The sequence below is a fragment of the Cheilinus undulatus genome, linkage group 16 (assembly GCF_018320785.1).
Source record: "Cheilinus undulatus linkage group 16, ASM1832078v1, whole genome shotgun sequence".
Lineage (NCBI taxonomy): Eukaryota > Metazoa > Chordata > Actinopteri > Labriformes > Labridae > Cheilinus > Cheilinus undulatus.
The window spans coordinates 44378729-44395724 of NC_054880.1; the positions used below are offsets into that span (position 1 = coordinate 44378729).

At 39.5% G+C, this 16996-nt stretch overlaps 1 protein-coding gene across 6 annotated transcripts in view; it reads right to left on the minus strand.

Annotated features, from left to right (window-relative positions):
• Positions 1-16996, minus strand: part of fhod3a (formin homology 2 domain containing 3a) — a 118366-nt gene that overhangs the window by 27967 nt on the left and 73403 nt on the right. For 2 of the 6 annotated variants that reach the window (XM_041808734.1, XM_041808733.1), the window contains exons 6-12: positions 12273-12367; positions 9629-9740; positions 9401-9495; positions 9063-9206; positions 8627-8862; positions 5679-5861; positions 3807-4211 (exon numbers count right to left, since the gene is read on the minus strand). In XM_041808734.1, the coding sequence (XP_041664668.1) occupies positions 3807-4211; positions 5679-5861; positions 8627-8862; positions 9063-9206; positions 9401-9495; positions 9629-9740; positions 12273-12367 (1270 nt within the window). Of the gene's footprint in view, positions 1-3806; positions 4212-5678; positions 5862-8412; positions 8440-8626; positions 8863-9062; positions 9207-9400; positions 9496-9628; positions 9741-12272; positions 12368-16996 lie in introns of all 6 variants that reach the window. The other 4 variants (XM_041808735.1, XM_041808736.1, XM_041808737.1 and 1 more) reach the window with 4 other exon arrangements.

A 16996-nucleotide genomic window follows, 5' to 3' on the forward strand; every position in this document is an offset into this window, starting at 1 on the left:
TGCACTTAAAGTCCATTTTAAATGATTTATATTTCTATAAAAGACCTTTTAATTCTGTTTGAGTAAGGAGTTAGAGCACATTTACTCGAGTACACATCAGTATTCTTGTGCTCTCTCCATCCTCGTGGTTAATCATAAGTTTAATACAGAAAGCTGACTTTTATATGCACGATAATGTCATAATCCAGATTTTAACTTATGTTTCTGAGTGTTTTGATAATTTCCTGTGTTTCTGTGTGAGTTCTATGTGTATTTTTCATGTTTCCAGTTTCATTTTAAGTAATTGTGTACTTTGTGTCATTCTGTCCCACTTCTTTCTAGTGTTTTCTGTTTTTCAAATCCTCCTGTTTGCTTTGAGTATTTCTAAGTTTGTACTTTTGACGCTTGTGTTAGATTGTTCCCCTTCTGTCTGCGTTTGTTCCTTGTTGTTCTCTTGTTGAGTTTTATTTTGTAATCCTTGTCCCCTGTGTTTCATGTCTTGTTTGACTCCCTGGTGTTTTCCCTCCACTTTGATTGCCTTCACCTGTTTCACCCGTGTCTCGTTTGTCACACCTGTCTCCCTGCTTGTAATCACCACCTGTGCATTCAGGTTCTGTGTTTTGAGTACCTTCATGCACCCTCTCCGTGAGTGGGCATCTCAGCAGACTTAACGTGAGGGAATTACCCATAGTTCATTGCATTGTGACGTATGACAGGGATTCTCCAGGGATGCCTGCTAGTAAACGCTACAAAAGTAAAGTGAAAAGAGCAAAATTGTAAACAAAAAACATGGAAGATGCAAAAAGGGGTGGACGTTGTAAAAAAAGTATATTTCCTGTAAGTATATTATATAAACAGCTTTAATCCACTGAGGAAATGGGTCTATAGTTGAGGCACGCTTGTTTTCAATCTTTGTTTTAAGCTCTGCATGATGCCAACTGTCAACAAAAACAAAGGGCTGTCCCATTCCTGTTTCTACCCTTCGAGCCCTTGCAGCCTCACTCACTCAATCACTTTCTAGGTGCAGTCAGTTAAGCCAATGAGGGCTCAGGGCTGAGGGTTTAGGGAGGAGTTTCAGATTCAGCCCCTGTCTTTTGGGTAACACTCGGCAGCTTCTTGCTTTTCTTCAGATTGTTGTAGTAAAGTGCACCATGTTGTTTTACGTCAGATTCATGTCCCAGTTTGTCCAAGAGGCCTTTCAGACTGGCAGGACTCCATGACAGTTAGGGAACCTAATTTTTAACTGACACATTCAAACTTAAAAAAAAAAGAGTTAGGAACCTGAAAAGTTAGTTCTCAGCAGGAGAAGAAAAGTAGTTGGTTCTTCCTCTCGAATCATGACATCATCAGTGGGCGTGTCATATTCTGGGTTGTGAAGACGAGCAGAAAATGGAGAAAAAGTGGTCTGCTGACGAGACAAAATGATTGATTGCTACCTGGGCATCGACAGAATTCCAGGTGAAGCTGAAGAGTAGTACAGGGAAGAGCAACTTATATGTTGACTTGTGGAAGAGATGGTAAAGGCTGGCTTCACCTAACCTTGCAAAACAGATGGATTCGCCCATTTCCATGTTTCCTGCTGGCGAATCCAATTTGCAAAACTCCCGTCCGAACTGTTTGGGCCCGGTTAGAAAGTGACAGGACCAATCAGCGACGAAGGGCAGTACTTTCAGGCGCGGTGGAGTGGTGGCGTAAGCAAGCAGCAACAAGAGGCCGGTGCAATTACGGCGGAAGAGCTAAGTGCCGATGCTGCTAAAGCGCCAGTTTTATCAGAGTTTGATGACATTTCTTCGTTAAAAGAAGAACAAAGAACAGCAGTGAGTTGTTTCCTTTTAAAAAAACGACAGAAGTCGTGTACTGACATGTCTACAGTCGCCCTGGTCCGTGTTATTCCTCAGCAGCTGCGCACGTGCACCTTGGTGCGGTTGCATCATGTGTTTTGTTGCTCTGATTGGCCCGTAAAGATGTGACAGACCGCCTGATTGAGCTGAGTAGCATCCTCCCACTTTGGTTCCACTTACACTGGTGTGAGCGCAGGCTGGTTTACCAGAAAGCTTCAATGTTCTGAGACTCCAGAATGGAGCCAGAACCAGAACCAGAACCAGAACCATGTCTGTGTGACAGCACTATCAGTGATGAGTCCTTCCTGTGACTCCAGGGATTTTTTCCCCTTTTGGATTAACTTGGAACTAAAGTAAGTTTTGTTTTGTGGATATTTTCCCTGTGGTCACTTAGTTGAGTTTATTGTGTTTGGACTTTTGTCTTTTTTTTGGTTTTTGCCCTTTTTGATCGATTAAATAATTTTTGAGTTTTTTGCATTTGGGTTCTCTTCTGAGTTGGAAAGAGCAGAATAATTTTGTACTCAAGTAAGAGAACAGTTATTTTGGTTCTTTTTTACTCCTGTAGTGAACTACAGGTCTATAAATCTACTTAAATAAAGTAAAAAAGTTATTAATCCAGAGTTTACTCAGGGTTCTGAATTATACTGTTATTTTTTATCCTTTAGTGGGTAAGGATGAAAATACAAATTTGACATTTCCTTCATGTGTAGTGCAAAAATAACTGAATTTATGCAGTTAGAGACGTACACTTAAATGAGCATTCAATGATTGTTGATTTAAATAAAGGTGCACTGTATATGTGCATGTCATCTAATTTTCTTGTGATAGAAGTATGACATGATTCTGAAGATACAGTTCATTATCATGTTTTCTTGCATGATTTCTGTTAAATGGATTGTGATTTTGTTTCCTTTCTGTTTCTATTTTTAAAATATATTTTCTGAGAAGAGCTGTTTTTGGTTTTGGCCATCTTTGTTTGTTTATGTTGCATTATGTGGTTGTGTGTAGGGGTGTGCATGCGTGTGTGTGTGTGTGTGTGTGGGTGTGTGTGTGTGTGTGTTGGACCCCAGGGAGAATACCAAAAAAGGATCTTTAACCAGGTTGTTAAATTAAAGGCACACCTTTATAATCAAGTGCATGTAAAAGCAATGTGGAACCAATGTCTACTAGCCGTCATGCGGTAGCATAAACCAAACAAGAACACAGTTTCCTGAAAGAACTAAAACACTGAATTCTCATGTATTATTTAGTTTTGCAGCCTGGAGACAGGAGTGTTTTATTGGGCTGAAGTTTCAGTGTGCAAATAAATAATGACAGTAACATGACTAAATGTAATGAGTTACTTTGCCCCTAAATCATGAATGTTATTCTGTCTATGCTGTCTATGTTTATTCTGTTAAAACTAGCTCCTTGTGATATCTCTCCCCAAACAAATAATCTAAAGCAGCCACTAAAAAGGACCTAAAAGATAAATGATCATATAGATAATCCTTAGAACAAGAAATCGAGATATCAAACATATCAAGTATTCAGTGAAGAACGAAAGTAAAGGTGAGAAAGTTCTATGACAGTGATCGTGCTTACAAGCAGGAAGTGAAACTACAGGGAACTAGTTGAAAAAGGCCTCAGTGGAGACACTACTATATTCAAGGTGTTCTTAGGAAAGGAGAAGCTGTGGCTCTTGGAAACAAAGTGAGGACTGCAGCTGTGGACTATCCAGACAGATCTAAGAAGAAAATATGTGAAGGAACAACAGATGATGAGAGTGTTGACAGACTTAAAGGTGTGAAGCAGTCAAAGAAGTGAAAAGAAGCTTGTGAAAAGCTGATGAATGTTAAAGCGATGCAGAGATCCAAGCTGGTGCCGAGATAAAAGCCAGAAAGAGAAGCGGAAACGGAAACAGGAAATTCAAAAAGTCCAGGAGATGCAAGGAGAGATTTCAGTGCTTCTTGACCTCAGAGACTCTCAGCTCTGCTGCTGTCTGACCTGGGAGAAGTTGTTTTGGGAGACTCCTCACTGGTTTTGGCCGGAGCCGGGGGCGACGGCTCCTCATCAAGGTCGTAGGAGAAGAGGTGGAAAGGCGTGTGGGGCAGGTAGGGCAGACGGTCAGGAGAGGGGCGGCTGCAGCCGCGTGACGGTGGGCTGACTTCTTTAGTAGCCGGTACAGTGACGATGGACCTCTTCCTGGCCAGCAGGGAGGCCAGCAGTGAAGGTTGGGCTGGGGGACTGAGAGGGGAGGAGGTAGGAGTAGGGGGTGAGTTGTGGGTGGGTGCTGGAGGGGGTTCAGTCCAATTCCTCTGCTCCTCCTCTTTTATCGTCTCCTTTCTGGACGTGATAGTGATGGACTGGACGGTCGTTCGGTGAATTAAGGATGGAAGATGTCTAGCTGGGCTAGGAACAGAGGAATGGATTGAGAGGAATAAATGGATGAAAGCAGAACCGCACAAACTCATGAGAAGGTTTACAACCCTGTTTCAGCATTGCAGTAGGGCTGGGCAATATGATGAGTTTTTAAGATATGTTGATGTATTTTCAAATAACAAATAACACAACATTGTTGTTTGTACTTAAACAGTTTGTAATGATGTTGATTTAAAATAAATAGATGCTTGGTCCTCAGTAGAATGATTGTTTAGATTAAGAGCCACTCACATTTATGTGCTTACTGACCGAACATAATCCATTTGGAACGTTTTGGCAAAATGGGGAATAAACATTTTATCCATTTTATTCTGTAGCATGACTAGTAGAATCAAATTATACTGATACTTGTTTAATACCACAGCAACAAAATTGGAAGTCCTAAGCACCCAGTGAGGGTTTTTTAAATCTGTGATCCCAACGAGGCAGGAAAGTCAGATGGGGGGCGCTGGTTATGACATGTCCCCTTTAAACTGAGCTAAGCTAAATGAGCCAGAACTCTAAAAAGATATGGATTTCCCATTAAACGAGCAAGGCCAGACGGACACGGGCTGCTGAAACAAGCAAGATAAGAGTTTATTGTGGCAGATTTTACCAAACCAGACAGTTTGGTGGGTCTGAATACATTAGTATTATCTGACTGCTCCTTAAAAACAGTAAGAGGCTTTTAATCCAATCAGCCATCTTTCCTCTGTGAACTTTTCACAAGTTCTGTCTTAATGTGTTACAAAACTATGTCCTTTTGATAGTGCTTTTCCATGCAGAAATCACTTCCTACGCCTGATCTGGAGTTCTTTGCTGTGAGGTGATATTACCTGTAAACAATTTGGAAACTGTTTTTCATTATCAAAAATTGCACACACAATCCAAACAGCAACCTCCAACCTCCAACCTCCAACCATCAAAAAAAGATTTTATCTGTCTCAGTCACATAGCCAGAGAAGAAAACTTGACAATCTCAATACATGCAAATGTTGCCAATGTTTTTGTACAATTTAGACAGTTTGTGGGAGTTTGCCTGCAATTTTTGAGAATTAAGAATAATATGTATTTCCCAAACTGGGTGTCAAAATGTCTACTTTTTGCCACGATATCAAACAGGTATCAATAGGGTTTGATTTTTATTACAGTTGTATCAAAGTTTATAATTCTATAATCATTAGTTATTTCTCTACAGAAAACATATCAACATATGTCTGTTGTGTACTGCCATTCAGCTAAATCTATCAGTGTTCAGTTTGTGGTCCATATCGCCCAGCCCTATGTTAGCAGTGTTGCATTCATACTAGTTACTACCAGGTGCAGAGATTACAGTGAGATAAAAACCAGATACCAAACAAAATGCAGCAAAAACACACACACCTGTGTGGATTTATATATAGACCCAACCCACAACACATCATGTAATTTCCATGTAACCACTATGTCCTAAAATACCTGGGGGTGGTCTCTTTAGACACTGTTTCAGCCCCCTGCTGCTCATCCGAATCAGACTCAGTCACAGGAGTCTGCTCCTCCTCCTCTTCCTCTATCTCCTCCACATTATCCTCCTTCTTCTCCTCCTCTTCCTCCTCTTTCTCCTCCTCCTCATCCTCTACCTCATCCTCATATTCCTCCTCTCTGTGAAGGCAGCAGGTGAAGATGGATGGACGGAAGATTTAAGAGAAGGGTTGAAGGACAGATAATGTGAAAGATACGAGAAACATGCAAATGGAAATCAACATAAACATGAAGAGAGAGGCTTGAAAAACATGTTTGAGCAAAAGGAGTGAAGATGAAGATTAGATGAGACTGATGTGTGAAAACAGAATTAACGAACTCAAACAAGGACATGACATTTATCAGATAGAGATAAGGTGAAGAAAAATAAAAAGACAGAAATAAGACAGGGTAAGGGAGGGATGACTGTTTCCCATTAGACACTCCGGGCCTCAAGGTGAGAAGTTTTACATGCATTTAAAGATGACAGAGAGAAGGGCAGAGAGGCAGAGAGGAGAACATGCCAGGGCTGAACAACTGACTTGAGATCAGTGTCTAAAACGGTTTAGTCGAGTGAAACCAGATGAGCCTTGTTGCAGCGGAGTCGGCGTGCGCTGCCAGGTGTTGTTCCACAAGACCAGAGCCATGTGTGTGACGAATGAGCCAGCAAATAAAAGTTGTCTTTGTTTTTCCTCTCTGTGTAAGTGTATAATGTGAAACTGAACCTAATCTTTGACCTAAACAACATTCACCCATTATTTCATCCAATAAATCATACTCAGATGGATTTCTCAAAGGTATATATATGTTCTTACATCTGTTTGGAGATACGAATGTGTGCTAGCATGCACCATTTAATGATTTGATTAATCTGGTTTGTCATGTTTCACACTGACAGGATGAAGAGATGACAGGAGAAGACACATTAAAAGAGTGAAGAGCTGGAATAGAAGAGAGGAGGGATTCACCTGAGGACACAGACATAACTTTCTCCTTATTCCACCTTTTCTGTGCACATTTAGCACTAAAATAAACCTCTGAAGGTTAAAAAATGTGCAAACCTGTGTTAGGATCACAAGCTCTCCACAAAGGCTTCTGGCTGTTTCTGCACCGGTGTTTCATTACAAACAATAAATTTCTCTGGATTTCTGGATTTTTCTTTGCCTTCTGTATTTTAAATACGTTATTTTCCACACTTTTCTCCCTGCAGAAGACTTTCACTGTCAAAGGAGGGACTCAGGAGGCAGGGCAAGAGGTGAAGAGGATATTGTGGATGCAACGGTGTAATATTGCAACGCATCAGCAAAAGAGAGGAAAAATACACTGGTGAGTAGGGCTGGGCATTTATTCTAAATTTATGTCCTGGAATTTTCAAATGGCAGAGGGTGCTATATTTCTTTGACCTGTAATGTGTATAAAAATACTTTTTTTATGCAGAGATGTTAATGCTCTACACATCCTGCAAACATTCAAGTGTCAACTTTTGCTAGAATAGCTTGCAAAAAATCCAGTTTCCTTGATCTGTATAGGTTTTTCCTGTTAAATATTATAGATATAAAATCATCATTCCCTTTTTTAAAAAATTATTGTCACATTTGGAATAAGTCAAAATAATCACACTTTGAAACTTAATAAAAATCGTTCAATCTTAGTTTAAGCTATCAGATATTGTGTCTGTTATACGTTAGGAATGATAAGCATGCTAGTTAGAGCTCCTCTGCTTTTCTCTTTGTAAACTGCTTGGGCTGGTTTTCATGTGGGGAATAAACACTGGATTAAGCTGTGTGAAATGTCACTCATTTGTCTGACAGTGATTACATCGTAGGAAAGGGACACGCCCATATACACAGTGGCGGCAAAAATCAAATTGGGAGGGGTAACAACAACTTTCACAAGTTTTACCCCACACCCTCTAATAAGCTATCACATCATCATATTATCATAATATATATAATAATAATATGATTGTTTAATCATATTGATTATTTAATATAATCATATAATATATTATATAATATAATCATATCATATGGCGCTACCTTTAACTGTCCAGCTTTACTTTGATGATATGAAATAATGATGACAACATATTTACCGTGGGAACAGGACATTTAAAAGTGTATTGAGTGCTCTAGGACCTGGCTTTCTCCTGATATTAAGCTATTTATTCATTTTTTGATAGAAGTAAAACAATGCGCATTGGATTGTGGGTAATTTCCGCCCGCAGGAATTCTCTTTTTGAACGACTCAGTCCTTGGTAAAATTTTGAGGATCCTTGAGACTGGAACAGTCCTCCGATGGCATGCTATAACATAGTATCCTTCAAAAAAGGCCACTCGAGGATCCAGCGTTCACTACTTGAAGCCTGCCTAACTGTACAGTTTTACACTAACTTGGATAGCACGTGGATTGTTTGTCCGACTGAGATGAGAGGGCTAAGTGACTTCTGAAAATCTCAGGCAGGCTGGCAGCAAAAACTTCAGATTAAATCAGAGTTAATATTTTGACCTTTTGCTCTGGTGCATGCAGCTCATCTGGTTAATGCTGAGACATTTTCAGGACTGCACAGCATTTGTGAAAGGGCTGGAGAGTACTTCATGTGACTTAAGACACGCTAGTTACAGTCAGAAGTTGAGGGAACAGAGGCAGGGGGCAGATAGATCGACAGCTGACCTTCTTTTGAGTAACTTACATGGATGTGAGGGAGCCTGACAGAGCTCTGGAGCAGAAAGTGTCAGTACAGACAGTCAAATCTCTCAAGTTCAGCTAACATATGCACACAAGGATGTGTGACTTAAAATTTAACACCACACTCAGTGAAAGTAAAATAAAAATATAAACCAAGCACTTCTCTCTTATGAGACTTCCTGATTTAAACTTTGTGTCTCCTCCATTTCCTCTCTCACCTTTCGCTCATGTCTTCAGCTTTCTGCCCGTTGAAGGGCTGGAAGTTGCCTCTCTGAGGGGATGCAGGGCTGCAGGGGGAGGCGTGACCAGATCTCCCAAGGGAGGCCCTGCGGCTTCGCCTCCTCTCCAGGCCGCGTTTTTTATCCCCAGCCCCTAGGCTGACTCGACGGCGGTCCCGGCGTCCCATTGGAGGAGGCTGGCTGTCATCATCACCGTCTTCATGTCGAAGGGTCATCTGTGGGTAAAGACGGTTGGGAGAGAAATCACAGTGGTGATGGAGTAGAGTTTGAGTATCAAGCAAACACTATAAATACTGTGTGGAGTCGTGTTCATTAGACGTGAAGGCCACTGAATAACTGAAACCTGATCATTAATTAGGCAAACTTTCTGCTTGCATTTTTTCCATGGAATCTCAAGACTTTAAATGTCTCAAACCTCATAAATGTTGAGCTGCTCAACCAAGTCCAGATCAGTGCCTTTCCTTCCCAGGTGTCTTTGCGTCACTGTCTCCATGCCCTGCTCCTCCAAACCATCCACCATATCATAGAAGGAATCCTGGTCAGGCAGTGCTGCAAGAGTCTGCAAAAAAAACAGGGTAGAAAGTGTTAAAAATCCTTTGATTGATGTAATTTGATGGCCAGATTATTTTAATGTCGCAGGGAAAGTCACTTAATTTTGTTTGGAGTTAAAAATTAAAAAACTTAAATACATGCATAGTATTGCCAGGATTAAGAGATAAAAATGAATATTATCAATCATTATAGAGATCACACCTTATTGATAAGGGTCATGGCGTAGACCAGCAGCTCTGTGTCCACTCCATCCTTCTCATGTAAGATCTCCATAGCGTTGGACCACGGCTTGCAGCCTGCAAGTCAATGCATAGCAGATAAACATGTGATCCGTATCTAACCACTCTTAACAATGTTGAAACAAGAGCAGCACGTCTAATAAAAATTACAGCTAATCACACAGAATTTAGTTCTGGTGGTTGCTCCTACCAGTCTTGCTGTCCACAGAGGCGATGGCTTCTATCAGCAGAGGGGCGTTGGACTCAGAGTACTCCACAAACACCAGCAACAGCTTCAGAGCTGTTTTAACCACCAGACGAAACTAGAAGAAAGGGACAAAGTCACAAAGAATTACATTTTACTGTGTTTTGGAAATCAGTCTCAGGTATTCTTCTCCAGACTTTAGTCAGACAGCTCATGACTGTGATGTTTTAATTGCAGCAGCAGGACACAGTTGGTGTTTGGCATCTAGGTTCTGACCTCATCGCTCCTGGAAGATTTATTTTATATGCAGAATTTCAGGAGTGGTGATGAGATTATAGCTAGATGCTGGGGCGGTAGGTTCGAAAGCAAGAGAGCACCTACATCCCCAGCAGAACCCTCAGGTTCTCAGATCAGGGTCTACTGGTTGTCCCGCGGGTCCAACTTAGAAACCAAAGGGGGTCGAGCCTTCGAGGTTGTGGCCCTGACTTTCTGTCCTGTGACCTGCATTTCAAAATGGATGTTGTAAACTCTCTGACTGCAAAACAAATCTACCTCATGTACAAAGAAACCTGAACCTGAACCTGAACCTGACTCTTTGGAACTCTCTCCCTTTTAGCCTCAACTGCTTCAGTTGAGGTTTTTAAAAAGCAGCTGAAAACACCATCTCTTTAAACTGGCTTTTGATCATTTGATGTCATTTCTTACACTTGCACTAATTTTGTCTTTTATTCTTGCTCTTTGCATTTTTGCTTTTATTTTTTGTTTTTGTAAAGCACTTTGTGACTTGCTCTGTGAAAGGTGCTATATCAAATAAATTTTACCTATTTACACTGACTCAAGTTCACATATTCTACCCTTTTAAGACAACTTTATGTTGGTCTAAGAGGTCCCAAAAAACATGCCTGTGAAGTTTGATACTGAAAAAACACTCCAGTATTTGATTTTTGCATGTCTAAACCCCCCCAACACACATGACATCATGAGGGGAAAATCTGAGAACGGCTTGTTTCAGCAAGCATACTAGAAAAGCCTGAAAAAGTTTATTTTGCATAATATGTGGCCTTTAAATAGTAGGGATGAACGACATTGCTTGCATGGTATCAGCAGATATTAACTTAAAAGGGAAATATCAGTACAGGCAGATGTAAACATTCATGCCAATACTTACAACCAAGATTTTGTCTGTATAAATCTGCCTTTATCAGCTGTTATTACAGGTGTACGGACAAAAAAGGTGCTGGAGTTTAATGCTGGAACAACAAACATCTCAGCTGAAGTCTTTTTCAGTGTTCATCATCATCCCCTACTCTTTAAAGCTTGCTTACTCTTTAAATGTTTTTTTAAATTTATTTATCCTAAAACTTTAAATTGTGTGTTTTAAGGAAACTAAATCAATTAGTAAATACTGACATAACAGATCTCAGCAAACATCCTATAATGAACATTAAATACACCACAAGTCCAGTGTTAAATCAGAGCTGTTTGAGTTTTCTACACTTAACTACAAAGGCAACAAGGAAGTGCATATCAACCACCTTTATTCATTTATTTGTATTTGTATGAGTGTGTTAAATATGTTTGTGTTAAGTGTGCTTAGGTTAATTCCATGTAATTCTTCTTTCATAAAGTGATTGGCAAGTAGAATAGGGAGTGAATTTGTAAGTCTATATGAAATGATTTTATTTAACCTTTTATTATTTATGTATTTATTTTTATTATTATTTATAACGTTTTAAAACCTTGCACGGACAGACATTTTCTCTGGAGAAGTGAAAAAGTGGATTTTGCAAAACATGATCTGCTCAGACTGCTCTCTCTGTGAAAGGAGTAAAATTCTGAAATTCTCTACCTGATGATCTGAAACGAATCACAAACTTCACTACCTTTAAGAGAGCGACCAAATCCTGGTTATTTCAGCAACAGAGCTGCTCTCATGTTTGATTTTCTGTAACATTGTCACTGTTGAATGTGTTTTTACTGTCTCTATTGTGCCCATTTCACTTTTTCCCTTTTTAATCAACTGTTTTAGTGTTTTATTCTCACAAAAGCCCTTCTCGGGACAGGTGTTGCAAATTAGCATTCTTTACAAACACTATGATACTGACCTGGGATGGCTGTTCTTAGTTGTCTATGTATACTGTATCTGTTCCTAACCAATAAACCTTAAATAAATAATAAATACATCTTAAGGAGTCTTGTCAGCATTAATCTTACATCTAAATCACTGTTTTATAACTATGGAAATATTAAATCTAAAAATAATTAGCTAGCTAGCTAAATCTGGTACAAAGCTTCTTTTCTCTTATTGAGACTAATTTTGTTCAAAGTTCCTGACAAATAAACTCAAAAACTAAACTAAATTAAGAAACAGAAACATTGATATGTGCTGCTTTAATGACTGGAATCAACCATTTATGCTTTGGAGCAACGTATGGCTCCAAAAATAGTTAAAAAGAGAAAGCCAACATGAAACACAACACTGAGGGATCAGGACACTGACTGCTATGTGTGGCACATGTGTTTATCTGTTTTTATGGCTGTCAGAGTTAAAAATAATCCCTGAAGAATGGCTGATGACAGCCTTCTTGCAGTTTCAATGTGTTTGTGTGTGTTGCGGTTGTTTTTGTCTTTTTTTATGAGTCAGCTTTACCTTTGAGCCGACGAGAGTGTAGAGCCACTCGATCGTCTCCACATGCCCGATCACACCGTTCATCCCGTCTACATACAGCATGATCTGGCCCAGAGCTGAGAGAGGGGGAGGAGGGAAAAGAGAAAACGTTAGAGAGACAGGACAAATATAGAAAGATGATTTAAAACCAAAAACACCCAAGTGACAACTGTGGGCAGCACCAAACTACAGCTACAACTGTAGCTACAACTGTAGCTCTAACAACAGGTAGACAGGTTTCCTTCACATTCATTTAATCTTTCTGACTGATAAGAAATACAGCAGAACAGAAAACTGATCTCTAAATAGGTTTGAGCTTCAAAGTTAACAATCCTTTTTTAATGTTTTTGTCTTTTCCCTCCAATGATTAGAGCAACAAGAGTGTTGAAACTTGCAACCAAAAAGCTGTTTGTCAAGGCATATTCTCCAATGCATCATAAGTCCTACATGTATATAAATATAATTTTACATCTTCTTACAATATTTGTGCTTTGAATCAGACTAACATAAACTGCTTATGAAAAAAGTTTCAATTTCACTGGCATGTATTTCTGTATGTCAAAGCCCAGTGCAGGTCATATCTCACACAAACTCTGATTTAAGGTCAAATAAACTCTCAACAAACTGATGAAGCCGAGGTACCAATTTAACTTGGATTCTTCATCATTTCTAAATCAAATTTGGGTCCCATTGACATATAAATAGTTCTAATTCAGAGCAAGAAATCTTTTTGATACTAATGGCTATAAAAGAAATGTTCTTCCTCATGATGGCTCATTTATGAAACAAGGTTGTGTAGGGGACCCAACAGCACAAAAAGCCAGTTCACAACCAACCAATAGAAACAAAACTAGCAAACTCAGGTGATATTAATAATGCAAAAATGCTTTTTTTCAGTTTGGTTTTATTAGTTTTAGTGTTAGATTAAATACTTATCAGGGGCAAGACCCAAAGGGGCTCTTTACTGTCATTTATTCTATTTTGATGTTTGAATGCTAAAATGATTTTTAGGTTGTAGCTTTAGTTATTTAGTTGTTTAACTCAGCTATAATAACCTTGATGCTGACATGCCAGTATCAACAGCTTAGCTGTCAGGAACAACTCTTAAAAATGTACAAACCATAACTCAATCTGTTAGGTTGTTTAATCAGTAAAACTATTTTTTCTTCTCTTCGTGTGGCCCCAATGCTCCGTCGTAATATCTGCATATTTTAAGGTACTTTTTGGTGTCTCTTTATTTTTAGAGGATTTTTACTGCCTCTGAGTTCATCTACCAAAAACAAAAACATCACGAGGAAAAGTGCGGAAATGAAAGTGAAACTTACCAGCAGGCAGCACTGGTCAGACACGGAGCGAGAGAGGAAACATTAAAACCATGCCTTTGGACCCAGAATTGAAAAACGAAGTTGTATCTCTACTTTTTGGTCAAAGGTTTCACCCTTATCGCAAGAAAAAAGGTGGAGGAGCTGCTAGTAGTTTATCTGTAAACGATTTTCATTTCCACAACCTCACTGGGAAGCGACGAGCTCAAGGAAAAGAGACTTTCATCGACCAGGAGGATTTTTTCGACCCGGAATATGACTGCGACTTCACAGATCTCCCTGGCTCAGGGTCTCAGTGTACCAGGGGCGATGAGCATTATGAGCGCCCCAAAGGCTGGTACCGCATCGGCTTAAAGGTCAAAGGGAGGTACCAGGGTGGGGACGCCTGGCTGGGCAACAAAAGGTGGAGAAAGCGCTCTGAGCGGGGAGAATGGCCTGTTTCCTACCATGGCACAAGCTTACAGGGAGCCAAAGGCATCATCAGAAGTCACTACAATGCAGGTGAAGGAGACATGTACGGACGAGGGATCTACTCAACACCTGATATACGTGTGGCTGAGAGAGAGGAGTACGCCGAGACCTTTACGTCAGAGACCACGGGGAGACGCTACAAAGTGATCCTGCAAAACCGAATCAATCCTGAAAACAGAGAGATCTGTCGACGATCTGACTACTGGCTGGTCAATGTTCCTGAAGGAACTTCTGCTGAGGAGGAGAGAGACATAGTGGAGGACTCTATTCGACCCTATGGTATCCTGATTAAAGAGGTAAATGATGATGATGATGGTGATGGTGAAGAACATGATGAAGATGACGATGGCCATGAAGGTGGAGATTACACTGGCAGTGGTGACAATGATGGTGATGGCTATGACAAGGAAGCTGATGATGATCAAGACCAATATGAGGATGATGATGATGAAGACAGCAGATATGATGAAGAAGATGACGATGTTGACAATGACACTGACAGCGGTGATGAAAGTGACAGTGAAAACAATGATGGTGACGATGGTGATGAGGACTACGACGAAGGAAGTGGCCATGACAGCAGCTCTGGAGATGACAATCACAGTGACCAGACTGACGACGGTGACGATGATGATTATGATGATGATAATGGCCACTCCAATGATGACTCCGCCAGTGATGCAAGTGATGATGACCAATACGATGATGGCAATGACCGTGAAAGTTGGTGGGATGATGATAATGAGGACGATGGATACTCCTGCCACGATGACACAGATGGCAGTTACAACGATGGTGATGATAATGACTGGTACTGATGACTGATCATCTAATGCAGTGGTTTTCAAACTTTTTTCACCCAAGGCACACCTAAGATTAAGCCAAAATCTCAATGCACACCATATTTAAATCAATACAGATAGACTTGTAAATAATGTTACAGTCAAGGTGGCCTGTAAGGAGAGATAACGCTGAGAGCTTTCTGGGGCCCAACTAATTGGGGAATCATGGAGATGGCAAAAGTGGGCAAAAAGTGGCAAAACAAAGTTGGAAATGGGAGAGCATTGGTAAAAAAAAATAAAGTGTCCAAACAATGGGTTGAAATTGGCAAAAAAAAACTCTTGAAAGTGTCAAAATAGTGGCAAAAATGGGTTTCAAGAGGCCTAAAAGGATTACATGTTGTAAAAAGGTGGTAAAAATGGGTTAAAAGGGATAAAAAGGGTAAATTTGGGCAAAAAGGTGGTCAAACACAGGTAAATGTGGCAAAAAGTCAGCAAAATAGATCACAATTGGCAGAAAAGTAGCAAAAAATGGTTAAGTTGCTAAAAGGTGGTAATAAGGGGTTAAACACCATGGGAAAAATGGCCAAACAGTAGCAAAATTTAGCAAAAAGGTAGCAAAATGGGTTAAATGTGGCAAAAAAATTCCAAAGAAATGGAAAAAATGGGTCAAAAGTAGTAATAGGAAGTGGCAAAGAGGCTAAAGTTGCTTAACTTGGTTAAAAATTACATGAATTAATACTTTCAACACCAATTTCAACCCAATAATAGCTTGCCATGCTTTCCAGCTCTTAATGAGTTAACTGTTAGCCAGGATGCTATCCAACACACATACACTGATAACACCAATAAATCCCAACTGGGGAGGGCCTATTCTCTGAGGTTTTTCAGGGGTCCAGATCTGTGGACAGGCCTGGTTACAGTACTTGCCATGAAGCTGTAGTAAAAAAGTATGGTACAGATTCCCATGGCACACCTAGACTTGCCTTAAGGCACACTAGTGCACCTTGTCACGCCATTTGAGAACCACTGGTCTAATGAATGTCTGACATGAGTCAAGAACAAGTTTAATAATTACACTGGGATTGTTTTACCAAAGAGCTTCCACTATTGCCTGCCTATAATTTTTTTTTCATAGATAAAAAAACAATCTAATTTTTTGTTATTAGTACTTCATGTCACATTATGTTTGCTTTTTGTTTATGCCATATTATTAAGGTCAAAATGATGCAAGAAAACTGAAAATAATTGTGAGGGCCCCAGATTGATGAAACAGTGGGAATACACAACAATCCAGTCTAAAAAGAACAAGGTGTAGGCCTATAGCTTGTTTTTTGTTGTTGACAATGACAGTATGTCCGTCTTACCTGTCAACAGTTTCTCAGGAACATTTTAAATCCTTGTTTCAAAGTAAGCCCTGAGGATGCTTATTTCCTAACTTTTACCTAGACTTTCTCCTTATACATGCTTTTTGTTCAAACAGTTTAAGAATACAATAAACCCAGCTATATCAGCATTAGTGAATGTTTACAGTCTTAAGGTTACATGGCTCTAGAGAGCTAGCTGTGATGACTTTAATCTCACTTTGTTCTTCTTGTTCTGAACTTTATGCAACCGAGACAGCCTGTTACTGGAAAAATGTTTACTGTTTTTACATTTTTGTATTAAAATGAAGTATGAAACTGATCTGTCATACTTTTCTTGGTTCAGGGGTCAAAAGAGAAACAAAGGAGGGTAATCTTATTTGTTTGTATCAAGTTATAAAACTTCTAACACCTTATTTTCACTAGTGATGAATTATGGGAAGTAAAAAAACAACTTAGCTCTGATGATAAACACCATTAAACATCAACGTAAAAAAAAGTCAAAATGATAACTTTAAAGGCTTAAAATCTGAAGTAGAAAGGGAAACTCATTAGTTCAAAAGGTCAAAACACAAAATAAAAAAAATAGAAAAATAATATATAAGGCAGAAATATGAGACTGAAAATAAATCATGATTGTAAAAGATCAAAATATGAGACAAAATTCACAGCTGTGAATTTAAAAGGTGAAATATGAAATTAAAAGCTGTGAGTTTAGAAGGCCAAAATATGAGATACAATTCAAAATCATGAGTTTTAAAGCTCAAAAT